The sequence below is a fragment of the Trachinotus anak genome, unplaced genomic scaffold (assembly GCF_046630095.1).
Source record: "Trachinotus anak isolate AG129_WGS33_773 ecotype Australia unplaced genomic scaffold, CSIRO_AGI_Tana_v1 ptg000016l, whole genome shotgun sequence".
Taxonomy (NCBI): domain Eukaryota; kingdom Metazoa; phylum Chordata; class Actinopteri; order Carangiformes; family Carangidae; genus Trachinotus; species Trachinotus anak.
The window spans coordinates 12764990-12792707 of record NW_027273867.1 but is presented as its reverse complement, the minus strand read 5'-3'; the positions used below and the strand labels follow the sequence as shown (position 1 = coordinate 12792707).

Genomic DNA, 27718 nt, shown 5'->3' with positions numbered 1-27718 from the left:
ACAGCTTAACAAAAACAATCCAGGTGTGATTTGGTGCAAAAAATCAGCTTGATCATCAGGCTTAAATTGCATTTTTGGGTAAGACAATTTGTACTTTTCAGTGTTTTCTGTGAATACTGTGTGCTACTATCAAGTTTTTTTTAGTCTAAGTAGTGGAAACTGATAACCTTTCACCTCCATGTCCAAAACACTGGTATGATCCTGTAGGTGCATGTGGTTCATGAATGAAGACAGGAACTGGAAAAAGTGGTTACGGTTCTTAAATCTTTAATGTAAACAGCAGTTTTGAGGGGCTTTGAAAAATCCTAAAGAAAAACATCTGAAGGTATTAAATAGGAAGGGGAGGAAAATATATAAATCATACTAGAAATAACAACCATGATCTGTTTTTAAATTAAAAAAATACATAAACTTTCAATTTTGTGGCCATATAGTCCTCATCACACAAAAAAAGACAACTTCCCTTGACCAAATACTAACATCCTCTTTGTAATACCAACTACTTGGCAGTTTCACAATTTTAAAATCACTAAATTATGACCATCTTACACATGATAAACAAAAAAAGCTCAAATATTGCTTAGGAATGTTGTGTACAGCAGTCATTACAACGAGAGAGACTCAAATGAGGGAGAGACGAGTGTGTGTTTGTCTGCGTGTTTCACAATGGGGGTGCTTTTACGGTTGTTTTTGGCAAAGCCACTGGGTAGGTGTGTACACTATGCAATAAGCAGCGGTGGGATAATAACATTAACATTAAAATATTCAAAAGAGAGGCCTTTTACTGTAGTACAGAGCCTGGATTTTGATGATCGACTTATTCTAACAGTCCTCAGTATTTGTGTAGCAGGGCAGAGTTGATATAAGAGACTATTTCTAAGTATTTCATCTTCATCTTAAAATGTACTTCAACCCTCTGTTCAGCCTCTTGGAAAACATTTAGCTGCCACAAATACTGTAAGTGAGAATGTGACAGAAAATACTGCTGGGAAGTTGACAACAAAACACAAAACCCCCGTCCCTCCCTGCTCCTGAACTACACAACCACCGTCCCTCCCCACACAAAAGCCCTGAGGAAAAATAATAAAATAAACATAAGAAAGGACAACAAGGAAGCTGAATCAAATAGAATTTCTAAGCATTTGTCTACAACGATCTTCAAGCAAGATGACGGCTGGCGCCTCGGCGGAGAAGAAGAAGCAAATGTTTGGAAACATCAGACACAGGAGGAGAGTGAGGAAGAAGACACAGGATGACCAACAACAGGCCAAACAAATACTTCCTGGTTTCTCATCTCCATGGCAACCTGATGGCTCTGCATCGAACCCCCGAATCCCTCAAGTGCCTATTAATGTGCACCATTTTTTCTCTTATAGAGGTCTAGTGAGAAGCAAGAGGAAAATAGTTCAATAAATCCTTTTTCTTTCAATCACAGTTCATTTTTATATTGTATGGTTTTATTCATTTTTGTTCCAGTTTGTAAGAAAAGGGGATTGGTCCAGTGAGTACAGTAGGTGCTGGGGGGGTCTGGGTTTGATCTTGTACGGTTGTTTGTCTAGTTACAGTCATAAACAAAGTCATAGTTGCTTGGTTCTTTGGGAATCGGGGGCGGGGCCTCAGGAATCTGGATATTCTCTAAATCCAAGAGTCGGAGCTTCATCTCCATGGAGAGCAGGGTATCCATGTCAGATTTGGTGTAATCGCTGGTCATCTCCTTACCGAGGAGGGCGTTTAGCCCGTCTGTCCACACGCAGTACTGCAGAGACATGGACAGAGGTAGATCCAAAATTAAAACAAATCAGAACCGGCAGAAAGAAACTGAGATCATGAACACAAAACTTAAAACTTCTAAAATTCTACAAATAATAATTAAGAATGATGTGTTTCCAAACTCAACAGAAGCTGCTAACAGCATGCAGAGGCCACCTACTTTAGAGTACTGCAGGCATTAAAGAAACTCACCACCGAGGGAGAAAAGTCTGTGTGTACTGTGACTCAGGAGAAACAGAGTAGGGACACCTTCTTCTCTCTTGCCCTAATTACAAACTTCTGCGTTTTAAAAAAAATATATCTAAAAAAAGTTTTCTGGATACAAGCAGCAGGAAAATGATGTATATTACCCTAAGAGGGACTCTTGTAGCTTTAGGCCTTTGTGTTAGGTGAGTGATAATGATACCATAATCAATGAAACACCAAAGTTCCCTTTCATTTTGCTAAGTTGTCAAGTAAATAGTTATTAGTTATTATTGTTATCAGAGAGCTGTTTTAAGACATTTGTCCTAAATCTCAAACCATGCAAGACTTTGATTTGAGGTGGCTCTCACTTCAAATCAAGTGAGAGCCACCTCAAATCAAAGTCTGTTCCAAGTTGCAAGTAGGTAACATATACAGACAATATAAATGTGTCTGCCAGGATTCCTTCAGTAGTATATTAAACCATTCAGAACAAAGTGGTAAATCAATCATAAGCAGGAGGTTTTATTGGCATCAGTGTGATGATGTACCTTCATCTGCCAGGTATTACTTTGCTGGGTAAGATAAATCTTTTATCCATAAAAATAATAAATATTACATCTAACAGTTTCTCATGTCTTTTCCAGAAAATTGACAGTACCAGTCTTCAATGAGAAAGCATACTGGCTAGTACTGTATATTGATGTTGAAATATAGAATTACATATATTGTAATAGAGGATTTAATCCATAAGTCTCTAAATTATGATTTTCATTTTAAACCTGTAATAGCTGTGTTTTTGTTTTATGTAGGTGAAACCAGATGTTCGAGGTATATGCTCCCCAATAGATTTTTTTTTTTTTTTTTTTAACTGCCAGAGAAAGGTTAAAAAAAAAGGACAATACGCAAACATTTAGTACACTAAATGGTGCAAATGTATCAGTTAAATACACTGTGAGGATAATTTCCAATACATATGTGACTTCTACACTCGCTTATAGACAATACTCTCTCTTTCTGCAGTCACAGTTGTTCATTCTGTCTGACACTGTCAACAACCGCAGGGCTGGACAGTGTTGGCTTACCTCATGCTTGTCAGGAGCAATAAAGTTTAAATACTCGTCAGACTCATAGAGGACAGAGAAGGCCAGCTCTAACACCTCCTGGACAGAGAACAGAGTGAAAGGCGGAGAAGGAGGGGTGAGAGAGAGAAAATGGTGCAAAGATGCAGATAGTGACAGAGTGGTGGAGTTGGGATAGAGAGGTAAAAAGGAAGAAAGAACAGGTGAGATTTACACCACAATGTTGCCATACCAATGCAGTCTCCCTCTCCTCCACAAATACTTGGGATGCCTTTAGATTCCAATTGTATATTAGATTCCATGTATATTCCCTCAAAATCCACTATGGTTTACTATGGGAAATAAATTGGATGCGGTGTGAGAACAGAATAGGGACATTGAGATCCAGATTTGCATACATGAAATTAATTCATTAAATGCGTGCTTGCAATCTGCGTGAAATTAGTGTCTGATTTACCAAGGCAGCAGGTAATTACACAATCTGGAGCTGCGACCCAGGGACATTTTGTGAGGCAGAGCTTAAAAGATGCAGTTCAGTGGTGGGATTTGTCTCAGGTCAGGAAGCTCAGAGAAGAAAATGTGTAGTGATGTTGAATAGAAACATTTATTACTGAAGCAACGTAATGAGGTTACTGTGGACATACACAATTTCATGGCAAACCATTTGTTGAGATATTTCAGTCAGGAAAAAAAAAGGTGGTGGACCAGCACTGCTAGCCTTAGAGCTGCTTGCATGGTCAAATATAGAGTGGAGCAGCAGGTTGAGTTTATGACCACGCACACACAGCTCTGTTCTTTACGTGGTCTAATAAAAAGGATGTGTTTATTTGTTAATCCTCTCTTTAAAGGTTGTTTTTTTTTTTGTTCATGAACTAATTAAGTGCAGCCCCTCTTCTTGTGTCGCTCTGTCTGCTATCATTTTATTCAAATGAAATACGGGTTAATTGAATTTCTCTTGCCTCCCCCAAACGGCCTTATTTTAATGTACTGTAGCTGCGCAAATCTGCAACTGGTCTTTAGACGCAGACGATTTTCCACACAACTTGGAGCCATCGCAAACTCAATGAACATTCCTAAATGCAGCAGAACATGCAATCATCCACATTTATCCTATATGGACCAGTTTCTTGCGTGATCTTCCTTTTAAAATGTACATAAAACAAAAGGGTTTGCTTCAGTAATGAGATTGCAAAGTGCAGCACAGATGACAGGCAAACTGCTCTTCCAGGTCGGTGCACCTGTTTTCTAGATGACACGCATATCTTGCAGCACAGAGGGTGTCTGAAAAGAGGTAAATATGGCCCTGAGTACATATAGGAGATATACGATGTATGGAATAATTAGAAAAAAAATATCATAGTGAAAGCAATCAAATAAGTGCTTATGATGAATACATGTGGCAGAACATGACAGTGAATCTGAAAACACTGCTTGCCACCCCACCCTCCCACCTCTGTCTCAGTGTCCCACAAATGGTCCACAAGCAAGCTCTGCTCTAAAGCCCGCAGAGGTGACTTTGGCTGGCCTTGTAACAGTGAGTAATGAAATGTGCTTGTGTTCTCATTCACGCGGCTGGGACAGGCCTGCTAGACGGCCCACAGACCCCCCTCGGGTCATTCTCCTCGACCTGTGCTTATCGACAAGGTAATAAAAGAGACAAAGCGGGAAGGAGGCGTGCTCCTTTGTCTTCAAGGCTATTTATCCAAGATCCAATATATCAGAGTCCCGTAGGGGGTTGGGGGGCGGGGGGTGTGACGGTTTGCAGAGACAAAGTGCAGGAAAGGAAGGTGTGATGTGTACACAGACACACACAAGATGGCTCTTTCATCCTGGTTAAGGTACCACAGAGGGCAAGCCAATGTGTTACTCTCAAATTTAAACAGCAAAGAAAAGATGTCAGTATGTTTTTAGCTGCTCTTGTTTGATTTGTGCAGCTAAAGGACGACTCTGCGATTTATTTTCCACACAACGCCGCTGATGGATCTGTCTCTCTGGGCCGAGCACTGAGACACAAGTTATTGTGTTATTTCCCAAAGCAAAATTATGTAACTGACATCATGTTATGCAACTCTCATGCACACAGAAACACAATCTCCTGCCTGGTTACACACCCACCCACCCGCACACGCACACACGCGCGCACAGACACACAGACACACACACACACACACACACACACACACACACACACACACACACACACACACACACACACACACCTTGTTTTGCTTCAGGGCTCCCTTCTCCTTCATGTGAGGACAGTCTTTGCCGGTGATAACAGCTTTGATATCCGCCACAGGCACTGCAGAGAGGACAGAAGTGAATTCACAACAACAGCAGCAACAACATCCCTGTGACAACTGTGTCATCCCAGATGGGCGGCTGGTTTATACAAGTGATTAAAACTTAAATCCTCCCCAGGTCTGCCACTGTGCAAGCATTGTAAGTCACAGTGATGTTAACACTGACTCTTGGCAATGGCTTGTCACTGCTCATACTGTGTTTTGGGGCTATGTATGCCTTCAACAGGGGCAAAGACAGTAGTCTTGTAGGAAATACATATTTTCATAAATATTATGAGTTGCATGGCATAAGTAAATGCAATAAAAAATGCATACTGTGTCACAGTAGTGACACAATAAGACTATCAATAATTCAATTGACACTTACGTTTGTCCTGTAAAGAGTCGTGGGGCACCTCGCCCTGAGGGCTCTCCTCCAGATCTCCATAGTGCAGGACTTTATGGTTCGGAGAAAGACGGCAATACCAAAACTTATCTGGAAGAAAAAGTAAGGGGAAAGAAAAACAAAGGGGAGGAGGAGACCAATTTAGAGGAGTTATGAAATAACTCTCTGTTATAAGACATCATATGGGATTGCATGAGTCATCAACAGGAGAAAATTAGCATGCCAAAAAATTCTGTGACAAAAAAAAAAGAAGAAAAAAAAAAAAAGAAAACAGCCTTGAGGAAAATCCACAGATGGGCTGCGATGCTGGGCATGAGGGGGGGTGTCTTGATGGGCAACAAAACAGACAGTTGGCCTTCATCGTTTTAACAATGATTCAACAACAACATACACACTCAGGATCAAGATGAAGAGAGGACATCCTGGGGTTTCTTTCCGGCAAAGATTAAACCCACGACTGTGTAAAACTGTGACTTGACTTATTTTCTTTTAAACAGAAAAATGGAATTCAAACAAGTAGCAGGTCCCCAGCAGAGACACAAGGTCCAGAATGTCTAATCTGTCCACAGAAAGCACCAACTATGGCTGAGATAATGTGAGAAAAAAAAGAAAGCATAAACATGTGCTCATTGAAATAACAAAATAATAATAATAAAAAAGAGGAAGTTACTAATATTTCAGTGCCTAGTAACAATTTTATGCTCAAATCATGCATTCAGGTTTTTTTTCATGTTCATAATGCAAGTGAATACTTGTTGTTGAGACAGCTTCACTCAGGTCTAAGATTAAATTAAAAACTGAAATTATCTTTATTATCTCTATAAAGGTCTTAATGTGTTAAAGGTGAAACATAAATAAAGTAAGACTTAATTGCCACATTAAGAGGACATAAATCAAGCTTAGTGTACTTTTCTCTTGGCTGATGTCATGAGTGATCGTCCAGCAGTGGGGGCCTGTATCTGCCAGCTGTGTCTATAAAGCACCGCTCGCTGCCTCCACCAGCAGCCTCTGCGGCCAGCCTGGTGTTCTTTAGGAGCTTCCCTGCCAAGGTGGGCACTGAGCTGAGCTGGCACTGAGTGGGCACAGACTGGGGAGGTCTGGCTGGCGTGTGCATGGGTGGCACGGTCCAAATCCTAATTGCTGAAAATAGACAGTTGGCGGTGCCAGGCTGGTGCAGAGTGGCACAGGTCCATGGGGAGCAGATAGGGATGTGTGTGGTGGCTGTGAGCGGAGGGACACGCTATCAACTCATTTGTGTGTGCTTGTGTGTCTGTATACAAGCACATATGTTCGTTCTTTGCCCGGAGGACACCATGTCTCCATTTTGGGTTTAATTTAATTCTTGTATAATTTCAAACTATAAACTGTTTTAATTTGAGTCAAACTCCAGAATAATAAGATTCAACAGAAAGAGGCCAAATTTCCAAGTTTACTTTTGCTTTAATGCAGTATTTACACAAAGCACACTTCCCTGAGCCCCAAGTGCTGTTACCTGCCAGTACCCTGCACTTAAAAGACTGTACAGGTAGTACTCTTTCTTCCAAATTTCAAAACACCATCAACCTGAGCTTTTAGAGAGAAGCTTCCTCGTGTAATGGGCAGACTGGCACTTTGGAGGAGAGAGAAGAGTCATATCCACTGAAGTCAGCTAAATTAATATTTGATGTAGGCACTTGAGTCCCTGCAGGCTGGAGGACTTTGAAATAGTTGCACAAGATGCTGAGGGAAGAGTGGGGGGGGGGGGGGGGGGACATTTTATCTATGTTTAAAAAAAAAAAAAAGATGTGTCAATGCACACAGAACAGAGAATTACTATATAAAAGTATAAAGATTGTGAATGTTTGTCTGAGAAAAAATAGACCAATTAACCAAACTTGAGCTTATGTATGCAACAAACTTGTCTTGATTTATTGTCTTATTTCATGTGAGCACCAAGTGAAAATGACGCTTTCTATAGTGCTCATTTTATTCATCTTCAGCCTGCCTAAGCTCTGCAAGACGAATGGCTCTTTACATTGTCAATGCATGGATATACTATTAAGGACCAGCGCGAGAACAATAGCTCAGAGAGGAGGCGGGAGGCGAGGTTAGATATGTACGGATGGAGGGAAGAGAGATCAGAGTGAGGGGAACAGATGAAGAGACAGACATGTGAAGGTGGTAGCAGGATTGGCAGAGAGGGAAGGGGTCTCACGAGTAATGTGGAGAAACAGCATGTCCTTGACTTGAGTGTCCTCAGAGGCAAAGACAGCTACAGCTAGCTTGCAGCAGGGAGACAGCTCCCTACAGTCAGCGGACTGTTGCAGCAGATTAACGCCAGTGTAACCCTACAGGCTACTGCGCTAAATTAAATCCAGTGAGGCTCATGAACTGCTTTATATACTGTGTGTGGGTCTACTCTTCCTGAATGGCTAATAGTTTTGTTTCTGTATTTGGTATGCGTGTGGCTGCCTGCTTATATGTGCATGTGTCCTCAATACCTTTGACAAGCTTTCTAGGATCTCTTAAGTAATAACTCTGATATTGTTATATGAGCTCATTCACAGGAAGTCACTGCCACAAAAGCCGAGACGAGCATAAATCAGCTGACCGGAAGCAGCGAAAACTGTCTGATACTAAATCTGGATGATGCCTTCCACCTCAACATCTGTCCTGCAACAACCCCCCCCCCCCCTTATGTTTCTGTTCAGTTTTTTTGTTTCTATAACCCAGCTTTGACAACATCTGGATGACAGCTGCCAAAATGAATCATGATGAAAATGTCAGAATACATTGATGTAAGAAGGAAAAACCACCAGGTCTTACTCAATTTGATTTGACTTATTGGAAAGCACAGTTCCTGCAGGGTAGCCGATGACAATAATACAATAACAGCAACCTGAGCTCATCACTGGGTTTTTAAAATTTTTTTTATTTAATGTATTTGTATGTATGTAGACAGAGAGAAAAGTGACAGAGAGGGGTGAAGGAAAGTGCAAGAGGGAGGACAGTGAAATGAAGGGATCAGGTCTCAAGCAGATTAAACCCTATTTGACTGAAGTGCAGTATATTACACAGGCTAAATGCTATCACTGCTGCTCCTCTCTATCCCCCTTCCACTCCTCCTCTCTCCCTTTCTCTCTAGTGGCAGCGAGTGTGAAACACGATATTAGGCTGAAAGATGCGAACAGGCTCCTGTCTGAGCTGGCTGCTGGGATTTTCCCTTTGTATCCATCTTCCTCTCACTATAAGAAGGAATACATCAATACTTTCACTAAATTAAGCCAAGGAAAGCTCTGTGTCTGTGGTTATGAGATTTTGCTTGCCCAAATATCTTGACAGGGCTTGGCACCGTGGACAAAACAGACATCCTTAATGAACTTAAATGTGAGTATGTAAAATATCTTCTGAAAGTTGCAGCCCTTGATGTGTGCCATGGCACAAATTGTCTGTTATGTCCCAGTAAAAGATACACTGCTTCATCATTTTCAGCACACCCTGTGTGTAACTTCTTTCATTTCTTTTCTCAAAGCTTTCTCTTGCCATGTATCTGTGTATGCAGGGGCAAAAGGAGGGAAGGCAGTGCAATTGTGCATTTTAAGACAGAAAGACATGTATGTTCTTGAGTAACAGAGGCAGCCTGTCTCTATGTGTCTCTGCCCCAAAGGCGGAGAGAGCCAGAAAGCTCTTGTGAGCGATCATGACAGCAGAACCACAGCAGTCCACTGTTTGGAAGATCTCCTGTGATAAAATATCTCCTGTGGCGTTTCGATACAGTGAAGGGAATAAGACGATGAGTCGGGGTGCGGAGGGGAGGGGTAAAGAACAAACACACTGAGGGAGACGGGGGAAAGAAACAGAACAAGGGTCTGTGTGGACGCAGCAGACAGAGATGTGAATTTCAGTGTGTATGTGGTTATGATCGCGTTTGAGCACTGTGTCTCTCACCTTGCCTCCTGCGACTACTGATCTTCCTGAAGCAGGTTCCCTCACACAACCTGTTGAGCCTCTGCTGTTTGATCAGCTCCATGATCTCTGGCTGGATCTTCTCCCTCAGCTCCCTGCAGATACAACAAACGCACGTTATTGGTTTAAGAGAATTATCTAAATTCTGTCTCCTGCACTCCTGTCCAGGGCGGCAAGCAGGCAATGGAGCGCTCTCAGACCTGGAAGTGAATTCTATTACATTTAGCCTAGGTTTCCCGCCAGCGTGCAATATTCATCTGTCAGGAGGGAACAGAGAAGAAGAAGAAAAGAAGCACATGAACCTCCACACATGCATGCACATTCACAGTGCACACACTCAGAAATATGTCATACAGCGTCCCAAAAGGCTGACTGGTGGAAATCTGTGCCGCTCCAGCTCCTGCTTGGATCACTGTCATTTATTCATGCATCTACATGTATGTGTGTCTGTGCTGCATATGAATGCGAAGCACACAACACTAGTCAGCATGAATTATGTATATTATCTGTCTGAGCAGTGCTGCTCCCCATCTTTTCTTGCCATTATACTTGAGTCTTTTCTGTTCCAATTTACTTTTCATCCTGTTTCTATTCTATTCTAAATACGCAGGTTGTGTAGAGATTTCAGATTTTCTAGGCACATAAAAATTTGCCTCTCTCTCATAGTCATGGTCACGTTTTTGCCCTTCTTTCTTTTCCCTCTCTCTGTCATGCTCATCAGCACTTGTCTCCCTTCATCTTTCTCCCTGCTCTCCCCCCTTGTCTATGTGTTTGCCTCATCAGTGACTCCAGTCATTACATTGATCTGTAGTCGGACATTCACTCTGACATCTTTAAAGAAACAGCTAGTGGGGGAGGCGTTGCTTATCACAGAAGGATGGATGGTGATAGCTCGGCATGAGCGCCTCTCATACCATCCTTCTGATCAAGCTAGAGACATGTGAGACTGTTTTTGTCTGAGGCTTTTACATGGTCTGGCTGCTCTGTCTTATTAGGAAATAGCTCCAGTTTCAATTTAAACTCGCTCTTTCCGGCAAACACAGAAAATCACAGACAACTGAATTAATGGGCTGAGGTGTTGCCCTGGCAAACCTCTATAAAAGGAGCACTCTGGTTGGTATCACGTGTTAACATGATGAAAGAAATGAGGCACAAAAACCCTATTTCAAACCTTATGGAAATGTACAGTAACTTTACAGCACATCAGTGAAATACTGCAGAGCACAAGCGGAAAAGAGAATCAATAATGAATTGAGTTAAACCACTTTTCATCCTAATTTTCTGGAGGTTGCATTAAATTAAATAGTGTACGAACATTTTCTCATTAGTATTTCCTCAGCAGTTCTGAGCTGACCTGCTGTGTGAAATTTTTATATGATGACGATTTTATTTCTTGGTGTAAGCAACTTTCAGTAAATGAAAAGCTTCCAGCATACATACACACACACAAAAAAAAGATATTGAAACACCTCCAAATTCTGCTCCATCTGTGGTGAAAACGACATTAAATAATTCAGCTCAGACATTTTACTAGAGACACAGCTTTGATCTGAAGCTATAATGGCTCCTCTTCACCTTCTTTTGATCTCTGAAGTCATTCCCTACAGTAATTGATGGCAGAAAATTGGCAGCAATTGTAGCAGGTAATACAGAGCTCCTTTAAATCTGCTGTCTGACATGCTCTGCTCATTATGTTTACAAGTCATGACTGTACCGTATTGATTAGAGGAAAATTCCACCCTGGTGTCATCTCATACTGCTGACGGGAAACTCATCAGTCTTTGACACTCACTGCTGTGATAAAATGTTAAAATGTGCTTTTTCATGTCAGCATCTGATTCGATTACAATTACTTACCGCTTACTTCTGCCAGAATGCTGTTTGTCAACAGCCTGAGATTGGACTCTAACTTGTTGCATTCAGCTATACTCTTATTATTATATTGAAATTGGGTAAAAAAAATTTACCTATTTTATTTTTTCTCTCTCTTTTATTTTAGCTAAGGTATTTTGTGGTACAGTTATCCACAGCTTCCTTCACCTTTGCTCTGCTTTGTCCACTTGGATTAATTGGCTTCAAAAGTTTGGTCTCTACCCTTCCAATATTGATTTCATAAGCCCTTGGCTCAGCATTGATTACTGTTCAAAGGAACAAGCTCACTCTGTGAAACGATTTTTCAATAGTGCTTGCTACTCCATTAAATACAGGCAGGACAAAACAATGTTCTCCATTACAGAGACTGCATCCATGATCAGTCAGTGAATGATCTATTACAGGCAAGCTCCCCATGCTTAATGAGCTGGAGGGTCATTAATGGGGTATTCACTGGGAACGCCTTTTGCAGACAATTGGAGTTTAATGCATATTTTCAATCAGGAGAAGAAAGCACAGGTGCAACCTGCTTGAGGCCAGTAGCTGGCATTTGGTTGACAAATGGAAAGAGGAAAATATAAATAATTACAGCATATTAATGACCATAGCTCTGTTTGTAGTTGCAAGGCATATCCTAATTTCACTCTTAGACTTGATCAGGTGGATGAGGAGAGTGACTTTTCCTTTTAAACAAAGCTGACACACCTACAGTGAGCATAAATAAAATTATAGTAAACATTATTCAGATTAAGCATCTTGTCACCACTTAAACTGCCCAACAAGCTCCTGTGAGCGACTTCAGGCTACCAGTATAAACCCTTTAGTGTGCAGGTGCATTTTTGGATTTTACAGTGTGAAACAATCATCCTGGACACTGAATGGTTGACTCACAGGATGGGGCGGGACTGGAAATCTTCCTGATTCATTCTCTCGGACTGGCGTATCTTCAGGATCTCTGTGTAGCTCAGATTCTGCAGGCGACTCTTGAACTGGTCCAGGGAATTAGGCTTGAGAGTCAGCGCTCGCATGATCTGCTCCCTCACCACCTGCATTACCTGCAGAGGAGAACAGAGAGACAGAGGAGGGCCGGATGAGTGAGATTATCATGGATGCAACATGTAAAAAGTATGTCTTTGTATCAGCCACAGACATAGTCAGTACAGTCATGAAGTCAGAAGTAAGCCCCTCCCTATTTTTTGGAGTCAGGGTAGTATATAAACTGTGGTTCAGTTCCCGACAGGATTAATGATGAGATTTTTTTTTTCAGAACTGGAGCCTGTAATCCAGTCTGGTGCACTGAGCCTTAAAGGGAAAAGAGCAAAGCAGAATAATTTAACAGTGGCTACTCAACTGTTAGCCCCAGTATCATGCATCAGTGAAATGCATGACAGAACGTTGTCTGTAATACCCCGGCAAGCTAATACCATTAGTCTGGCTGCAGAGGCACGACATGAGTGGTGTTCCAAGTCATCAATCCCACTCGAGGGGTCTTTGTGATCAACGGAGGTAACAATACAATAAGAAAACGTTCCACCACAACACATAAAACACATCATGCATATCCACATCAATTAGCCTAATGCATATGCATTACTGTCAGGAGATAACTTAAGTCTGCACACACTCTCCTCAGTTGGACACACGGGCAAATGCTGAGCCACACACACACACACACACACACATTTAAGATTGATGCACTGTGAATTAGAATCATTAAAATTTAACAATATGAACACTGAGAAGTGAGCAGTAGTAAACACTATCAATCCCCTGAACTAACACAGACCACAAACACAGACTAGAAAAAAGGCATCATCTTACATTTATGCAGATAAAATGAGAATTTAATTAGAAAATGTGATAAAAACAGATGTAAACTGGAATTCATACATTTGTACTTGACTATTATAAAATCTGATCTAAATAAAATAGAAGCAAGACATATGCAACTCAGATCTACACATCTTCTGTCATTTGAAGTATCAGTTAGTACAGAACAGCTTCTCCATTTGAGTAGAAATAGCTATTAAATAACTGAATTGTTAATAAATTGCGACTTTCTGTGATCCCAACAAACTACTACTGCTTTCAGGTGAGTTGACGTCTTTGAGCCTTGAACACTGGATGAGACCAAAACCAGTGACCAAACAAACCAAGGTCCTGAACACAATGGTGCTTAATCTCATTAAGATGCAAAATGGATTTAAAGCCCAGCACTGATTCTTTCCAAAGTATAAAATCTCCTCATCCCTCAGCACGTATACGCTCGAGCCCTGGAAAATTACTCCTAAGCTGAAATCTTTAATGACAGCTGCTTCCATTTAGCTTTGCTCTCTGACAAGTGATTTGCATTTCGCATAATTAGGATTTGAAAACTAATATAACCCATTATTTGTGAAGGTATTCGGCTTACACACATGGGACATGACTGGAAGCAAAGGTAACTCCTAACGTGCTGAAATGGTTCAACGGTTTCCTCTCACAACTGAATATCTTACAGAGCCTGGGTTGAAGTGGGCCTGTAAAACCTGCCGACACTATATGTGATACTTGGCCATAAAAACAAACTTGACTTGGCTTCTCAACATTTCTTTGGCCAAACTGAGCAGTGCTGTTCTAGCTACAGCAGGCAGCGGGACTGTAGACGTGACAAGCAGCCCTGATTATGGATCAGCCTTGTTAGCAGCTGCCTCTGGGCCTGCAGATGCTGATTCACTGGATCAGATCATAGTGAGGTGACAGACGAAATAGACTGTCTCCCCTTCTGTTCGCTTTGATTTTGCTTCATTGTATTTTCTCTTTCCTCTGCTTGCCTTCTTGATCAAATGCTTGAGAACACACAAGTACTCCAAGCCTCTGCAAACACACTTCCTCACAATGTGTCGACTCTATTATATTGAGAGACAATAAGAGTTAAGGAGGATGTTTTGTGTGCATGTTTGCACTTATACATGCAGGGAAAGGTTTATGGACTTTGCTTATAATTGGTCTGGTGTCCTCTTCTGTACTATTCAGTTTCATCTGGGCTTTTCAACCTTAACAACCATGCCAATACCCAGTGAGCCAAGATCCCAAATATAGTCTTATGTAATATTGTTCTTGCTGTTTGTGCTTACTGCAAGGCGATTACTCATCAACTTGCTAACCTCTGGACTCTCACTAGTCAGACTAAGCCAGGGGTGAGCGCATTAAAAATAGAAGACATCAGTTGCTAAAAATGAAACATGAACTGCATAAACCTCGACCCAGCACCAAAAACTAAAGAAGACACAGGCGATTGAGGATAATCCTGTTGAATCAGTATCGTATTTGCTGTGTTAAAATGCATAAAGAACTGGTCTGGACTCAAAGTGCCCCTCTGGGATGTTGTACAGCGAGAGCGCCAGAAAAAAGAATGGATCCATTTCTAATTGTAGCTCTGATAAGCCCTGAAGGTAATACTGAGCTCCCACCATAATAAAAAAAAATCATTTTATAAATGATTACACAATTTAATCCAGGGATTAGCTTTTGGAATGCAAATATGTTCAGAGGCGGTAATCAGTGTATTTTCTAACAAATGGGCAACAAATTGACCTTGGAAAATAAACACATCCCAAAATGGTGAAAACAGCAGAAAAGAGGTCTGTCAGGTCACATGAAGATTTATTTGGTATTACTGTAAATACTTTTAAGCATCAATTCAAGAGTTGAGCAATGTTACAGTTGAGCTCTGAAATTAGTTTTAATGAGTCTACATTTGGACCCTGTGTAACCCTTGTTGTCTGATCTATTTACAAAAGCTCTGACACAGACCACAGCAGTGCACAAGGTCTTCTTTGGTGTGATCCAAGTCTAACTGGCATTAAGGCCGATGCAGGACATCAGTGACTCAGCACAAGTATCTTCTTTAAATTCCCTTTGACAGAAGCAGACAAAAGTTCAAATAAGGATCTCAGCTCTTTAAAAAAGAAGCAGCGTTCCGGGCTGGGATAAAGTATAACAACAATGTAATGAAATAATAATGATGCAATAGTCTAAAACAACAAACTGATGCCGTCACAGTTCATAAAGGTATATTCTCTGTGTTGTCTTTGGTAGGAACTGCACTTGAGTCGAGGGCGAAGGAGGAACATCAACCAGAACAGGAAGTTGCAGACAGTATCAAGAGTCGCTGTAGTTTACTGCATGTCAACACAGTCATAGAAGAAGCAGGATAATTTATGATTATTTTCATGATGAAGACCAGCTCCGCTTTGCTCCGACATTCATGGAGCTTAGCCATGTTTCAAAAGCGTAACAGAGAAGCAAAAATGCAAATGCCTAAGTCAGAAGGCAACCACTAGAGGGCAGAGGTAAACCCTTTCCATCCCTACCAGTCAAGACCTGTTGTAGGTGAGTGTGCACGGACTGAGCTGAGATGCAGGCTTGTTGAAGCCAGTACTGAGAAGGAGGATTTTGTTTTTCTGTTCACACGTCTGTCTGTTCCTTCTCATCCATCCATAAATACAGCTGTCCATTCCTTCCTCAGCTGAAACAGCTAAGAACATATCTTTGCTAACTCTCACTGGTGAGTGTCATCTCTGTGCAAGGCTGTTGTGTATTCTGTCTTTGTCTGTGCTTCCCTCTAACCTATACCTCATATTTTCATGGGGAGAAATCGGGGACCAGCCAGCAGCAGATTTACTACCCCCAGGACTGGCCTCTCAGCCGCAGCCTCTCCTCCTCCTCCTCATCCTCCCCCCTTCGAACTGAAAAATGTCCAGACGAGTGGAAGAAGCCACAGCTTGCAATCATGCTACAAGAGATTCATCACTGCTGCCCACCACTTTTAATCACAGCTTCACCAAGCTGCCTATCATAAATTTTCACACACATACACACGCTTATAATCCTGATGATAATGCCTCAAATTAATTTATATTCCCATTAAGATTACAAATGGCCTGTCAGTGTTTCTAGAAAGAACATTCCTCCCTTAAGAAGCCATTTAAAAATAAAGAAAATAATATGACAGGAGAAACAAAGACTGAGCTTTGATGACCTCAGTTTTAGTTATGATGTGGATTGCAGTGAAGATTGCAGATTGTAAACAAAAACAGATTCTCTCGTCGTTCCCTGCAATCATAAAAGCTTTTAAAAGGCGGATCTCACCGTCACCTGCAGCCTCCTTTCCAACCTAAACCTGATCTCCAGAGACCGACCGCCACGCAGCCCTGGTGTTTCAGCAGAGCCCTCCCTGGGGAGTGTTCATTAATATGCCTTGTTTTCAGTCATGTCTCTGGCAGGAAAACAATTCTGTTGGCCCATGTGGCTGCACTCATGCTAATTAACTCTGCGAATATTCATCCCATTTAAAACGAACACATGGTCCTTTCACAACAGGGCGCGGGGTGGGGGCAGGGGTGGGTGGGGGCATTATGAATATTTTATCGCCATCCTTCTTCCTCGTGCGCTGATTTCTCAGAGAGCACCTTGGTAGAGGTGAGGTGACGTCAGCGCTGAAACAAACTTCGCCGGCTGAGCTCACTCTCACATCAGGATAAATTTAGGTTCAGTTTTGTGCTGGCGTCATCTTAGCAACGATGATCTAAGTGCAGAATTGTTCATCTTGTGCTTCTATTCTTGTTGATCCGAGATTTATCGGTTCTATCTTGTCCACCTTTATTTCTGTCTTTCACCACATTCCCTCTCACACTCCCTAATCTCTCCCAGACAACAGGCCATCATTCTCTCTTGTAGCTCGTTTGCAGGGACGTTAGACACCAGAGCAAGTGTCAGCAAAAGTAATTAAACGCTGTCCCATGAGCCATCTCGTACACGTAACGAAGAGATGGCCGCACTGACTCATCTGCCACTCTCCTTCATCCTCACTCTCCTCCTCAGTTCCTTTCAGCTTCTGCTCAAACAGGACAGTTGGGCAGTTCCTCTCTCCCAGAGTCGCCCCACCATCCATCATCGACCACGCTTCACCCGTAACAAATTACCGTCCCATTCCCAGCGACCAATCGACTGTCGCCTCTGCTCCATTTACCTAAGAGGATGCTAATGACATCATTTACCAGCTGTCAGTCAAATGCTCACCCGCCACTCAAACCCAGGTGAAGAAATCTGGAAACCGTGCTGGAGAGGCTCTTTGGTGGGCAAATAATAGGGCGGTAATCACAGAATAATGACTTTGCTGAAAGCAATCAAAAAGTCAATCTCACGTGGTGATAATGGGACCGTCGTTGAAGTGCATCTGTCTATCTGAGGCTCTGAAGCTGGTAAAACATGCACGCCCGCATACATACAAGAGAGAGCATTCACACACATGTAAGCACACACACATACACGTGCATGCTCACTTCTGTCAAGGGCCTTTTTAAATACAGAGAAGAAAAACACAATACAGGGAATCCATTTCCCTGTTATTGAAATGGTAATTACATTTTACCTCCTATGTCCCGTGTTCAGTTAATAATTATCTCCTTCAAAGTTGACCATGATTTTATTAAAAATAAAACAATGCCAGAGAGATGGACATGAAAGGATGCCTATGTCTTATCACGCTGTACAGAGTGATGAGTCTGGTGCGGGTTGTATTAAATTTAGAAGCTGATAAAAACACACTGAATAAAAATGCAAATACGCGTTTTGGAAGCTGACTGAAAAAAGGACACATTTGTGGTAGGAGATTAATGACTAAACTTAAGACAACGCCTCTGTTGTCACTGATAAATCGCTATTAAAGCTGTCAAATTATTTTATATTCTAGGACATTAAACAACTGCGACTTTAGCCATGAGTCTAGCTAACAGAGTGAAGTCAAATCAAGTATTAACAAGCCAAAGATGACTCTTGTTTGTGCACACAGTATGTAGACACACAGACACTGTTTCCTTCTGGTTTCTTTTTATGAAACAGTAGTGACATTAATCTATGCCAACAATGCCAACTGTGCTGGTTTTTGCTATCCATCACCCCCGTGGTCTGTGCGAGGGGACATTTGGGGGGAGGCACAACAAAACACAGATCTCCGTCTGACACACACACACACACACACACACACACACACACACACACACACACACACACACACACACACACACACGGCTTTGCTTTGGTCACAACACAGTGTAGTGCTGTGCTTCCCACTGGCTTGGACTAGAAAAAGCTTGAGCTGTAACAGCGGTCCATGCTGCTGTGCATGTCAGCTGTCGTGGGTGTGACAGACATGATGGCTACACAGACAACATTTGTAAGCAACTCAGATGAGGTGACATTAAGGCGATGACACGGGGCAACCTTTATCAGTATTTGGATGGTGAAACTGCTTCACCTTTAGCGTGGACTGCAAAACGTGACATGTTAAGAGCGGTGAAACTGTTGACAACAACTCTTCAGCATCACTGAAACGATTAGTTTATTAATTAGATTCTTGATCTAAGTCTATCAAGACCAAATTAATAGGCAAACAAAGTCTCAAACAAAATTAAGCAATGTGAAAACATCATCTTGGGTGCTGGGAAAAACATTTTTCATTAGTTTCTGGGATTTTACCATTGATTTGTAATCATTAATTGATTAATATATTATGTAAATTGATTTATCTCATGTTTTATGTATTTCTTAAATGCTTTTATTGTACAGCACCCCAGGTTTTGAAAGGTGCTCTTTAAATAAAGCTTACTTACTTCCTTACTAATAAAGACAATAATCAGCAGATTCCTCGATAATGAAGAAACTGTTAGCTGCAGCCTTGATAATGATCTTTTACAGTTTCACAGCATTATGTCACATATTTGTGATTCTATCAAAAACATTGTTAATGGGACTGGTAGATGACCATATTAATGGTTCCTAATGCCAAACAAGAGGCTGTCAGGGTGTAGTTACAGAGATGGTGAAGAGCAGTGAATGCTAAACAGCAGCCAAACTCCCAGATTACATTTAGTATATTCAGCTTTTCTTGTTAGACTCTCCTGACAGCCCTGCCATGGCTCTGGGTTAAGACTGCTGAGAGCATCTAAGTGGAAAGACACCACTTTCATCCATTAAAATTTCAATTATGTATCTACCCTCCATGGCTCCAATGTAAGGAGTATCTGTATCTGAATATTTCGATAAAATAAGACAGAGTGGTTAGGGGTACATGTAAGTTAAAAGTGCAGAGAAAAGCAGATCTTTCCTCTTTTAGCGAATGCCTCAGGGACCTGTTTGACGGCATTAAAGCACTGCAGGGAACAGCACATACTGCACTAAGGGCAAGGTTGATATACACACTCTCTATATACATACAGCTGCTGCAGATATACTAATTTATTCCGTCTTGTACACAGTATGAACGAGCACAAACACACACAAAACAATACTACGAGTGACTATTCTATGTAAATAACTGATATCCTATGTACACACTCACACTTAACAAATCTGGAGACTCCCCTCTATTAGTCCTGTTCTTCCTTCTGCATGAGTGATGCAGGTCAACGCTGGCTGTTGCTGCTAGCTGTTGTTGTTGCCGTATTTAGAGGCCCAGTACTGCACGCCTAGACAAACTGTCAGAGGGGCTCTTTTTCAACAACCAGCTCGACGTGACGTGCAGCACAGTCCATATGGATGACTGGAGAGCAAAGCCGCCTGGGAAACTGCCACTTAACGGTTAGTCTATCAAGAAATGCTGATGAAAGCCAAGTGCTGACCTTGGCTTGTGCACAACATTGCATTAATGAGTGTTTTATTATGACACTGTTGTTGCTGGGAATATGAACATTGTGCATTAATTGTCCCGCAGGGATGAGCAAATTGGTTGTGATTAAACATCTATTCAAGGACATCAAAACAGGTATTATTTCATTATATGAGATAAGCCTCATCAGGGACAAGCACTATCCTGCAGTCTACAGATAATGCATCACTGCTGGGTAGAAATAATATCTGAAAAATCTGTTTCTAGTGCGTTTTTGGATCTGATTGAACTTGTCTGGTGAAATGAAGTCATCCAAGTTCTCCATAAAAAATGCAAACATCATCCATTTAGGACAGTTACAGGGCTTTTACACCAAAAATGCAAGTGTGACATTGCACATTGCGAGGCTATTTTGCCTACAGAGAGAGCTGCTGCATTTCCCACCAGGTTTTGCAGCAAATGCATTGATTTCCACATCACACAACAGGATTCAGGGAGGGGCAGGAAGAGGAGTTTATGGTGGCTGGTTCATTCCAAATAAGAATGGTGGTAAAATTCATTTTGTGCGACCCGACTCTCTGATCATACCGGGACTTCAGTAAAAAATCTCAAGCATGGCAGAGAATATCAAGGAGAACGAGGATAGCAGATTCAAAAATTAATATTCTGACTATTTAGTCTTACCATCCTATATATTAGCAGTTTTCTAAAGTGATGTGCTGCTCTTGATTTGCTCTTGCATATGTGTTAACTGCATTACTGAATGTGTGTGGCTGAAAGATACATCAAAAACAGATTATAATATGATACTAATGATAAGGCTTACAGCTGCCATATCCCAGCATGCATCCACAATAAGTCACACCCACACACAAAAGCTTTTTTAGAGACTTTTTAACGTCTGTAAGCAGTCTAAAGTACATACTGTGGACTGTGGACAAAAAGCATTACATTACAAAAGCATACAACACACATCTTCATAGCAATGCACGCTCACTCAAAGAAACAGACATATATAAATGAGTGGATTGATAAATAACAAAATCAGAGGACGAAGAGAACGAAGAAATTAGTTTACTTGTCTTTTCCCCCGCTGATTTCAAGTGACTTGTTGTGGAGATGAGACAACAAGATCATTATCTTGATATACAACAAAGCAAAAATGTTAGCTCTGCATCTCTGCTCATGCAACTCTGACAGTTTGATGCTAATGGTTGATGATCGCTCTGGTCTGATTGGTGAGCTTAGCTTTGGTGTTCGCTGAGTGAGTGGACCAACAATGCCTACACTCGTGAAAAAAAGAGGTCCCTGCATAGACGCAGAGCATGACATTTACCCTCTACTCTTGCTACACAAAAACAACAACATACAAACAAAAACAGCACACCGCACAAACCCATTTGTCGTGGCGCAAGTACAAACACACATTCACACACTGTCCGAGTGCGCATACACACGTGCAGAAACAATAAAGCAAACCTTGTTAAGGGAGTGGGAGGTGAGGCAGCCAGGCAGAAAGATATAAATAGCCTGTCTGAATTCAACAATAGGGGTGGAGGGGGGGTCGAGAGACAAGAATGAGGAGGTGGAAAAGACAGAGGAGAGCAGGAGGGAGAGAAAGAGAAAGACAAAAAGAAAGAGATATAATAGATTAGAGGAAAGAAAGATCAAGACATTTGGAGAGGTAACTAAAACCAGTATGGAATATGAAAACAGCAGGACTCATTGCAGGGGAGGAGAGGAATGGGGGAAGGGTCGGTTTACTGAGTCCTGAAACGAGTCGTAGATGTACCGCTTCATGCAAAGCACGACAGCAGCAGTCACGGTTGTTGACATATGGCAGCGTGTGCAGCCTTTACAGCAGCTGTCCCAAGCTGCTTCCTGGAATCCAAACATGGCATCCACCCCAAAACCTTTGGCACCTGCACTGGCATCACTACCGTCACATCACTTCTGACTGGACGCACCAGCACCCAATTTCATTAATCATGTATGCGTGCAAGTTAACCTTCTGGCAAAGTGGAGAAACTGTCCTGTTGCTAAACAGCAGCGCTACAAATCATTTGCATTCATTTGCATTAGGCGTCCTTAATTGATTTGCAGTGACATAAAGACTAAACACCACATCAAATCATTCTTAAATAGAAGCTAAATAATAGCTGATGTATGAGGGTGGATGAGAGGGTCACTCAGCTACGGTTGCCAGGTCTTTTGACGATTGCCATGTGAATAATCCCACATGGGACAGGTCAGTCTTCAACATGGCTGAACAAAGCAGATTATCTTCTCTCCTCTGTATCACCCCGGGCCAGAACAGAAATGTCAAATACCAACAACAAAAGGGCTTCGCTTTACATCTGTGCTTGGTTCATTTCGCTGAAGTGCTCACCCAGAGAGACTTCACAGGTTCACAGAGACAAGAAGATTGAACCTGGCTCACTATTTAGGGAACAGCATCATTAACAAGGCTACAACTAAAGTTTATTTTTACACAATTAATAGAATAGTTTGACATTTTGGGAAATAGGCTTGTTTGCTTTTGTTAGATGTGAGAACTGACATCACTTAGCTTAGCTTAGCATAAAGAATGGAAACAGGTAGCCTCACAAGAAATAGTCTGGCACCTTGGTAAAACCACAATAGGTAGTTTTTATTATTTTTTTTAAATTTCTTAAATTTTTTCATGAATAAAACAAATGACAAAAAAAGGAAGAGGAGAAGCTATAACATGTTTATTACCGAGCTGTAGAGGTGCTGCTTCTGTGTTTCCTGTCTTTATGCTAAGCTAAGTGTCTCCCTTCATACTGAAAGGGATTCAACTTCCCATCTAACTCTGCAAAAAGATGTATTTCCCAAAGTGTCCAACTATTCTTTTGATTTGTCATTTATTTTTTTAGATGCATCAATATTTTGTTATTTGTCAAAAAATTGTGTAAGATTGCCATCGCGATTTCCAACACCTAAGTTAATGTTTTCAAATTGCACAGTGCTCAATTTACAATGATATAAGAACAGAATAGCTGGAATTTGTACATTTGAGAAGCTGGAACTTAACTTCATTAATCTACTAAACATTTGGGCACAATTTAATGAAGTATTTCACCTGGTAAAACACGTAATTCCTTCACGCACAGCCAGTTTTAAAAGGACACTAAGTGGATACAATTGTACCCTGTCCTCTCCCACCTGGACATTGACTTCAGTTCAGCATTCAACACCATCAACTCCGCCAATCTGATCACCAAACTCAGTGGGTACCTGGGCATAAACACCTCCCTCTACAACTTGACACTAGACCTTCTAACTAATAGGCCCCAGTCTGTTAGGTTAGACAGCCACACCTCCTCAACCCTCAAACTGAACGTTAACCTCTCTACTCCCTCTTCATCTATGACCGCACACCTGTACATGGGTCCAATACCATTATGAAGTTTGCAGACAACACAACAGTGGTTGGCCTCCTTAACAAAAACCATGAGTCGACCTACATGCCGCCAGGTCCAGCACCTGGTGTGCCAATAACAACATGGCCCTAAACTCCAAGAAGACCAAAGAGATCACTGTGGACTTCAGCAAGACCATCTATATCAGTGGGACGGAGTTTGAGTGTGTCCTCAGTTTCAAGTTTCTGGGTGTCCAAATCTTTGAGGATCTCTCTTGGACCCTCAAAACTTCAACCCTGGTCAGGAAGGCTCACCAGACTCAAGAGGGTCGATCTGTCTCCTCAGATCCTGGTGAACTTCTACCACCTCACCATCAAGAACATCCTTACCAACTGCATCTCAGTATGGTATGGCAACTGCTCTGTCTCAGACCACCTGCAGAAGGTAGTGAAAACTGCCCAACGCATCACAGGGCAGCAGCGTCAGGGACACCTCTCATCCCTGTCACAGACTGTTTGCCCTCCTCCCCTCTGGGAGGCACTACAGGACTCCCACTCACCCACTCACTTACCACTACCACACTACTACACACTTACCTGCACTCTTTATTCTCCCACACACCAATACATATCCATACAACTGTCCATAATACTGTACTGTATCTGACCTATAGTGAAGTATCCATGTGTGGCTGTTTATTTTGAATACAATGTTTACTACTAGCATTACTCGTTCTTACACCTGCACAACACATTTACCCACAATCGCCTACTGTAGCTGCTGTTCATACTGTTAATTCTGCTCATATTGTATATCAAAGCATATTCATATAAACCCCCTCACTGTTATTTATATCTCTCTTCATGTATGCAATACAGTACAGACAATAAAGTTGAATGTAGTCTAATCTAAAAATCAGGTACTGGCAGTATTTCACAGATCCCTGCTCTTCTGTCTGGGCCTGACCTCACTCTAATCCTGTGTCAAACCCCTCGGGCTAAAACACTGGTTGAAGCTCATCCAAGGCTGAGCAACACAGTGTGGAGAGGAGAAGAGCAGTAGTAGTGGCATTGAATTCCTCTGGTGACAAACGGTGGGTGTTGGTGATGTAGAGTAATCCCATTCACAACAACAAAGCCCAACCCCCCACCACACACACACACACACACACACACACACAGACTGTACACTGGAATACAGATGATGCCAGGAGTGTAATGGGGGTTAGGTGAACAGCAGATGTGTGTGTGTGCATGCATGTAGTTGTGGGTGCACGGTTTGCGAGACAGGGTGAAATTGTAATCTAGCAGATTATACTTGTGTGACTAAGAGTGTGTGTGTGTGTGTGTGTTAATGAAAAGACTGTGATCTGGGTCCTTGTCTAACCTGCTTACGCCTCGCTGAGTCTACACGGCCCCATCTGTCCCTTCTCTTTCTCTTCCGCTCTGCTTCTGTCCCATCTTCTCCATCTCTCTGTGCCTTTTCTTCTCCTCTCCTTCCTCACTCCATCCTCCCCCCTCCCCTTCTTCTCCTCCTCCTCCTCCTCCGCAGCCAGGCAACAACACAAACACTCCCTCCCTTACTACCACCACCCCTCACTCCATCCATCCATGCTAATTGAAAACCACTCTCTCTTTTTCATCCTTACTTCCATTTTTATTACTTACATGTCACCTCCATGTTTCCAAGCGTGGTGTGATACTCTCCACAGTGGCTGATGAATCCTCGTGCTTTTGCCAGAGAAGGAGTTTTTAGCGCTCGACGGGAGACAGGGATGGATGGGGGGAGCAGATGGCTCCTTGGAAGAGCAGTCTAGCTGATTGTGAACAGTTAGCTTCAGCGTTAGCCACAATAAGGGAAGACTCGTCTGTCAACACAGCTTGTGCACCTCCTCCTTTTGCCTTCTCTTCTTTCCTGTCTCGGCTGTTTGTTCCTTCAGTTTTCCTGCTTGACTCTCTCTTTTAGCATATTATCTTTAAATAATAACAATAAAAAACTCCCTGCTTCTTCTCTGACAAACTCTACCTATCTCCCCTCTACTATGATATTTTTGTATGCCTCTCTATCTGCCTTCCTCCCTCCCTCTGTGACTCTAAGAGCATCAGCCAGGCTGCTCTGCTTCGCTTATGTTGATCTCTGGGCTTATGCCCTGATTGGACACACGCCACGATCACAGACGCCAATGGTGGTGCAGCAAGTGGATCACATGACAAGTGTGTGTGTGTGTGTGTGTGTGTGTGTGTGCGTGTGTGTGTATGTGTGTGTGTGTGTGTGTGTGTGTGTGTGTGTGGGAGTGTGAGAGAGAGAGAGGTTTAGATGCAGGGGGAGGGAGGGATGAGAGGAGGAGAAGAAGGAGGAGGGGTATTTTGAGTGGCTGCAAGCCGCTACATCGGTGAGGGATTTTTTTTTTTCCCATGTGCCTGAGCAGACAGAGTTGGAGGCTTTTGTTTTTCTCCTGTGGGGAAGAAGAGAAGGAGGAGAAGCTCTCAGCACAGATGTTTGGATGAAGAGACGACAGGCAGCCGTACAAGACAGAGTCTCTGATAGACTGACGCTCTTAAACACAAGCGTGCCCACATGCAGCGGAGAAGTGGCTCCATCATACAGAGACAGAGCCAGAGTAGTGCAACGCAGCAGCGGTAATTGGACAGGGGTTGCTATGGAAACAGGGGAAACGGTTGCCTGACGGCCGGTTCTGTGCCCTGGGAGCATCAGACTTGCCTCCACTAAACACACACACATACACAATCATGTACACACAGCATACACACAGCATACACACACACACACACACACACACACACACACACACACACACACACACACACACACACACACACACACACACACACACACACACACACCTCTTGTTCTCTGTAACCATGTCTTTTACTAGACACATTTGGAAAGCAAACAGGACAGAATATATAGTGACTTCACCTTGGAGTGAGTGTGTGTGTGTGTGTGTGTGTGTGTGTGTAAGCTTCATTAGTGCCTCTGTGCCTCTGCCTTAAATGACCATATATTCATGCAAGACCCAGTGTGTGTGTTCATGTCTTTGTGTATGCACAGAGCAGATGCTCAGTCAGCCATGAAGAGCCAGCCGCTGAGAGAGCCATCAGCGCTTAAGACATGCTCACACACTCGCAGGCTACAGCGCCGTGCACACCAAAACATCGATAAAATCTGAACGAGGTGTTTTTTTTGGATTCCACACCTCAGTGCTGTCCGTATCTGGCAGCGACTGTAGGAGCTGCAGGGAAATCTAGCTGTGCACTAGCTGTGTTTTGAAGTGGACGCCCTCTGAATTATCCTTGACACAGCTTATTATCCTCCCACACACTATCTAAAAAGAATATATGCTCATTTACTGTATGTACATGAGGAGTTGAATGGTGACATGCTTACATTCACATACTATAGTTATAGACTAGTCCTTTCACAACACAGCCAGGATCGTTGTTCTAGAAAGCGAGGCTGGACTCAACAAGGAGCATTTTTATGATTACAAAGACAGGATTTCTTTGATAGACTGATTAATCAGTCACATTGTACTGTTGTCATTTCTCAGATAGATGTTGGCTCACAGAAAGATCTTTTAAAATCCTGTGCTTATCAAAAACCAAAGCATATTTGTGCACATTGTAACCATCATTTTCCACTGAAGAGTAACAAATGATTAAGACCAAATCTCTATAAAGAAACCACAAACAGACTAAATTTATTAGTCGACTGGGACGCCAATGACCAATTACATGACTGATTGCCTGAGACAGGTCAGCTCCACTATAAAGTTTAACAGTCTAGTGTAAATAAGCAGTTTGTGGCAGTTAAATGGACAATCACTGTGCTTCAAAATCAGTGGCAGTGGGTACAGTGTAACTGTTACTGTCCCCAAACTCTTGCCATAGTTATTATTGTGCCATTCATCATTAGGCAAGTCAGCACTTACTGTTTATTCAAATCAGAATTATCCTTGACCCTTGAAGCTTTTTTCTCAAGTCATGTGTTTCTTATTCTCTCATCCAAAAGAGTCTGTTTCTCTCTCTCTTTCTCTCTCTCTCTCTTCTCTCTCTCTCTCTCTCTGAAATCAAAACACGTTTTTTATATATATATATATATATATATATATATATATATATATA

General features: G+C 42.1%; 1 protein-coding gene across 6 annotated transcripts in view; it reads right to left on the bottom strand.

The window, feature by feature from the left end:
* Positions 1-250: 250 nt before the first annotated feature.
* Positions 251-27718, bottom strand: part of elmo1 (engulfment and cell motility 1 (ced-12 homolog, C. elegans)) — a 98320-nt gene continuing 70852 nt past the window's right edge. For 5 of the 6 annotated variants that reach the window (XM_071499672.1, XM_071499677.1, XM_071499675.1 and 2 more), the window contains 6 exons: positions 12432-12595; positions 9651-9763; positions 5706-5813; positions 5255-5337; positions 3039-3116; positions 251-1756 (listed from right to left, as the gene is read on the bottom strand). In XM_071499672.1, coding sequence (XP_071355773.1) covers positions 1556-1756; positions 3039-3116; positions 5255-5337; positions 5706-5813; positions 9651-9763; positions 12432-12595 — 747 coding nt within the window. In that variant the 3' untranslated portion in view covers positions 251-1555. Of the gene's footprint in view, positions 1757-3038; positions 3117-5254; positions 5338-5705; positions 5814-9650; positions 9764-12431; positions 12596-25240; positions 25677-27718 lie in introns of those variants that run through there. The other variant, XM_071499678.1, reaches the window with a different exon arrangement.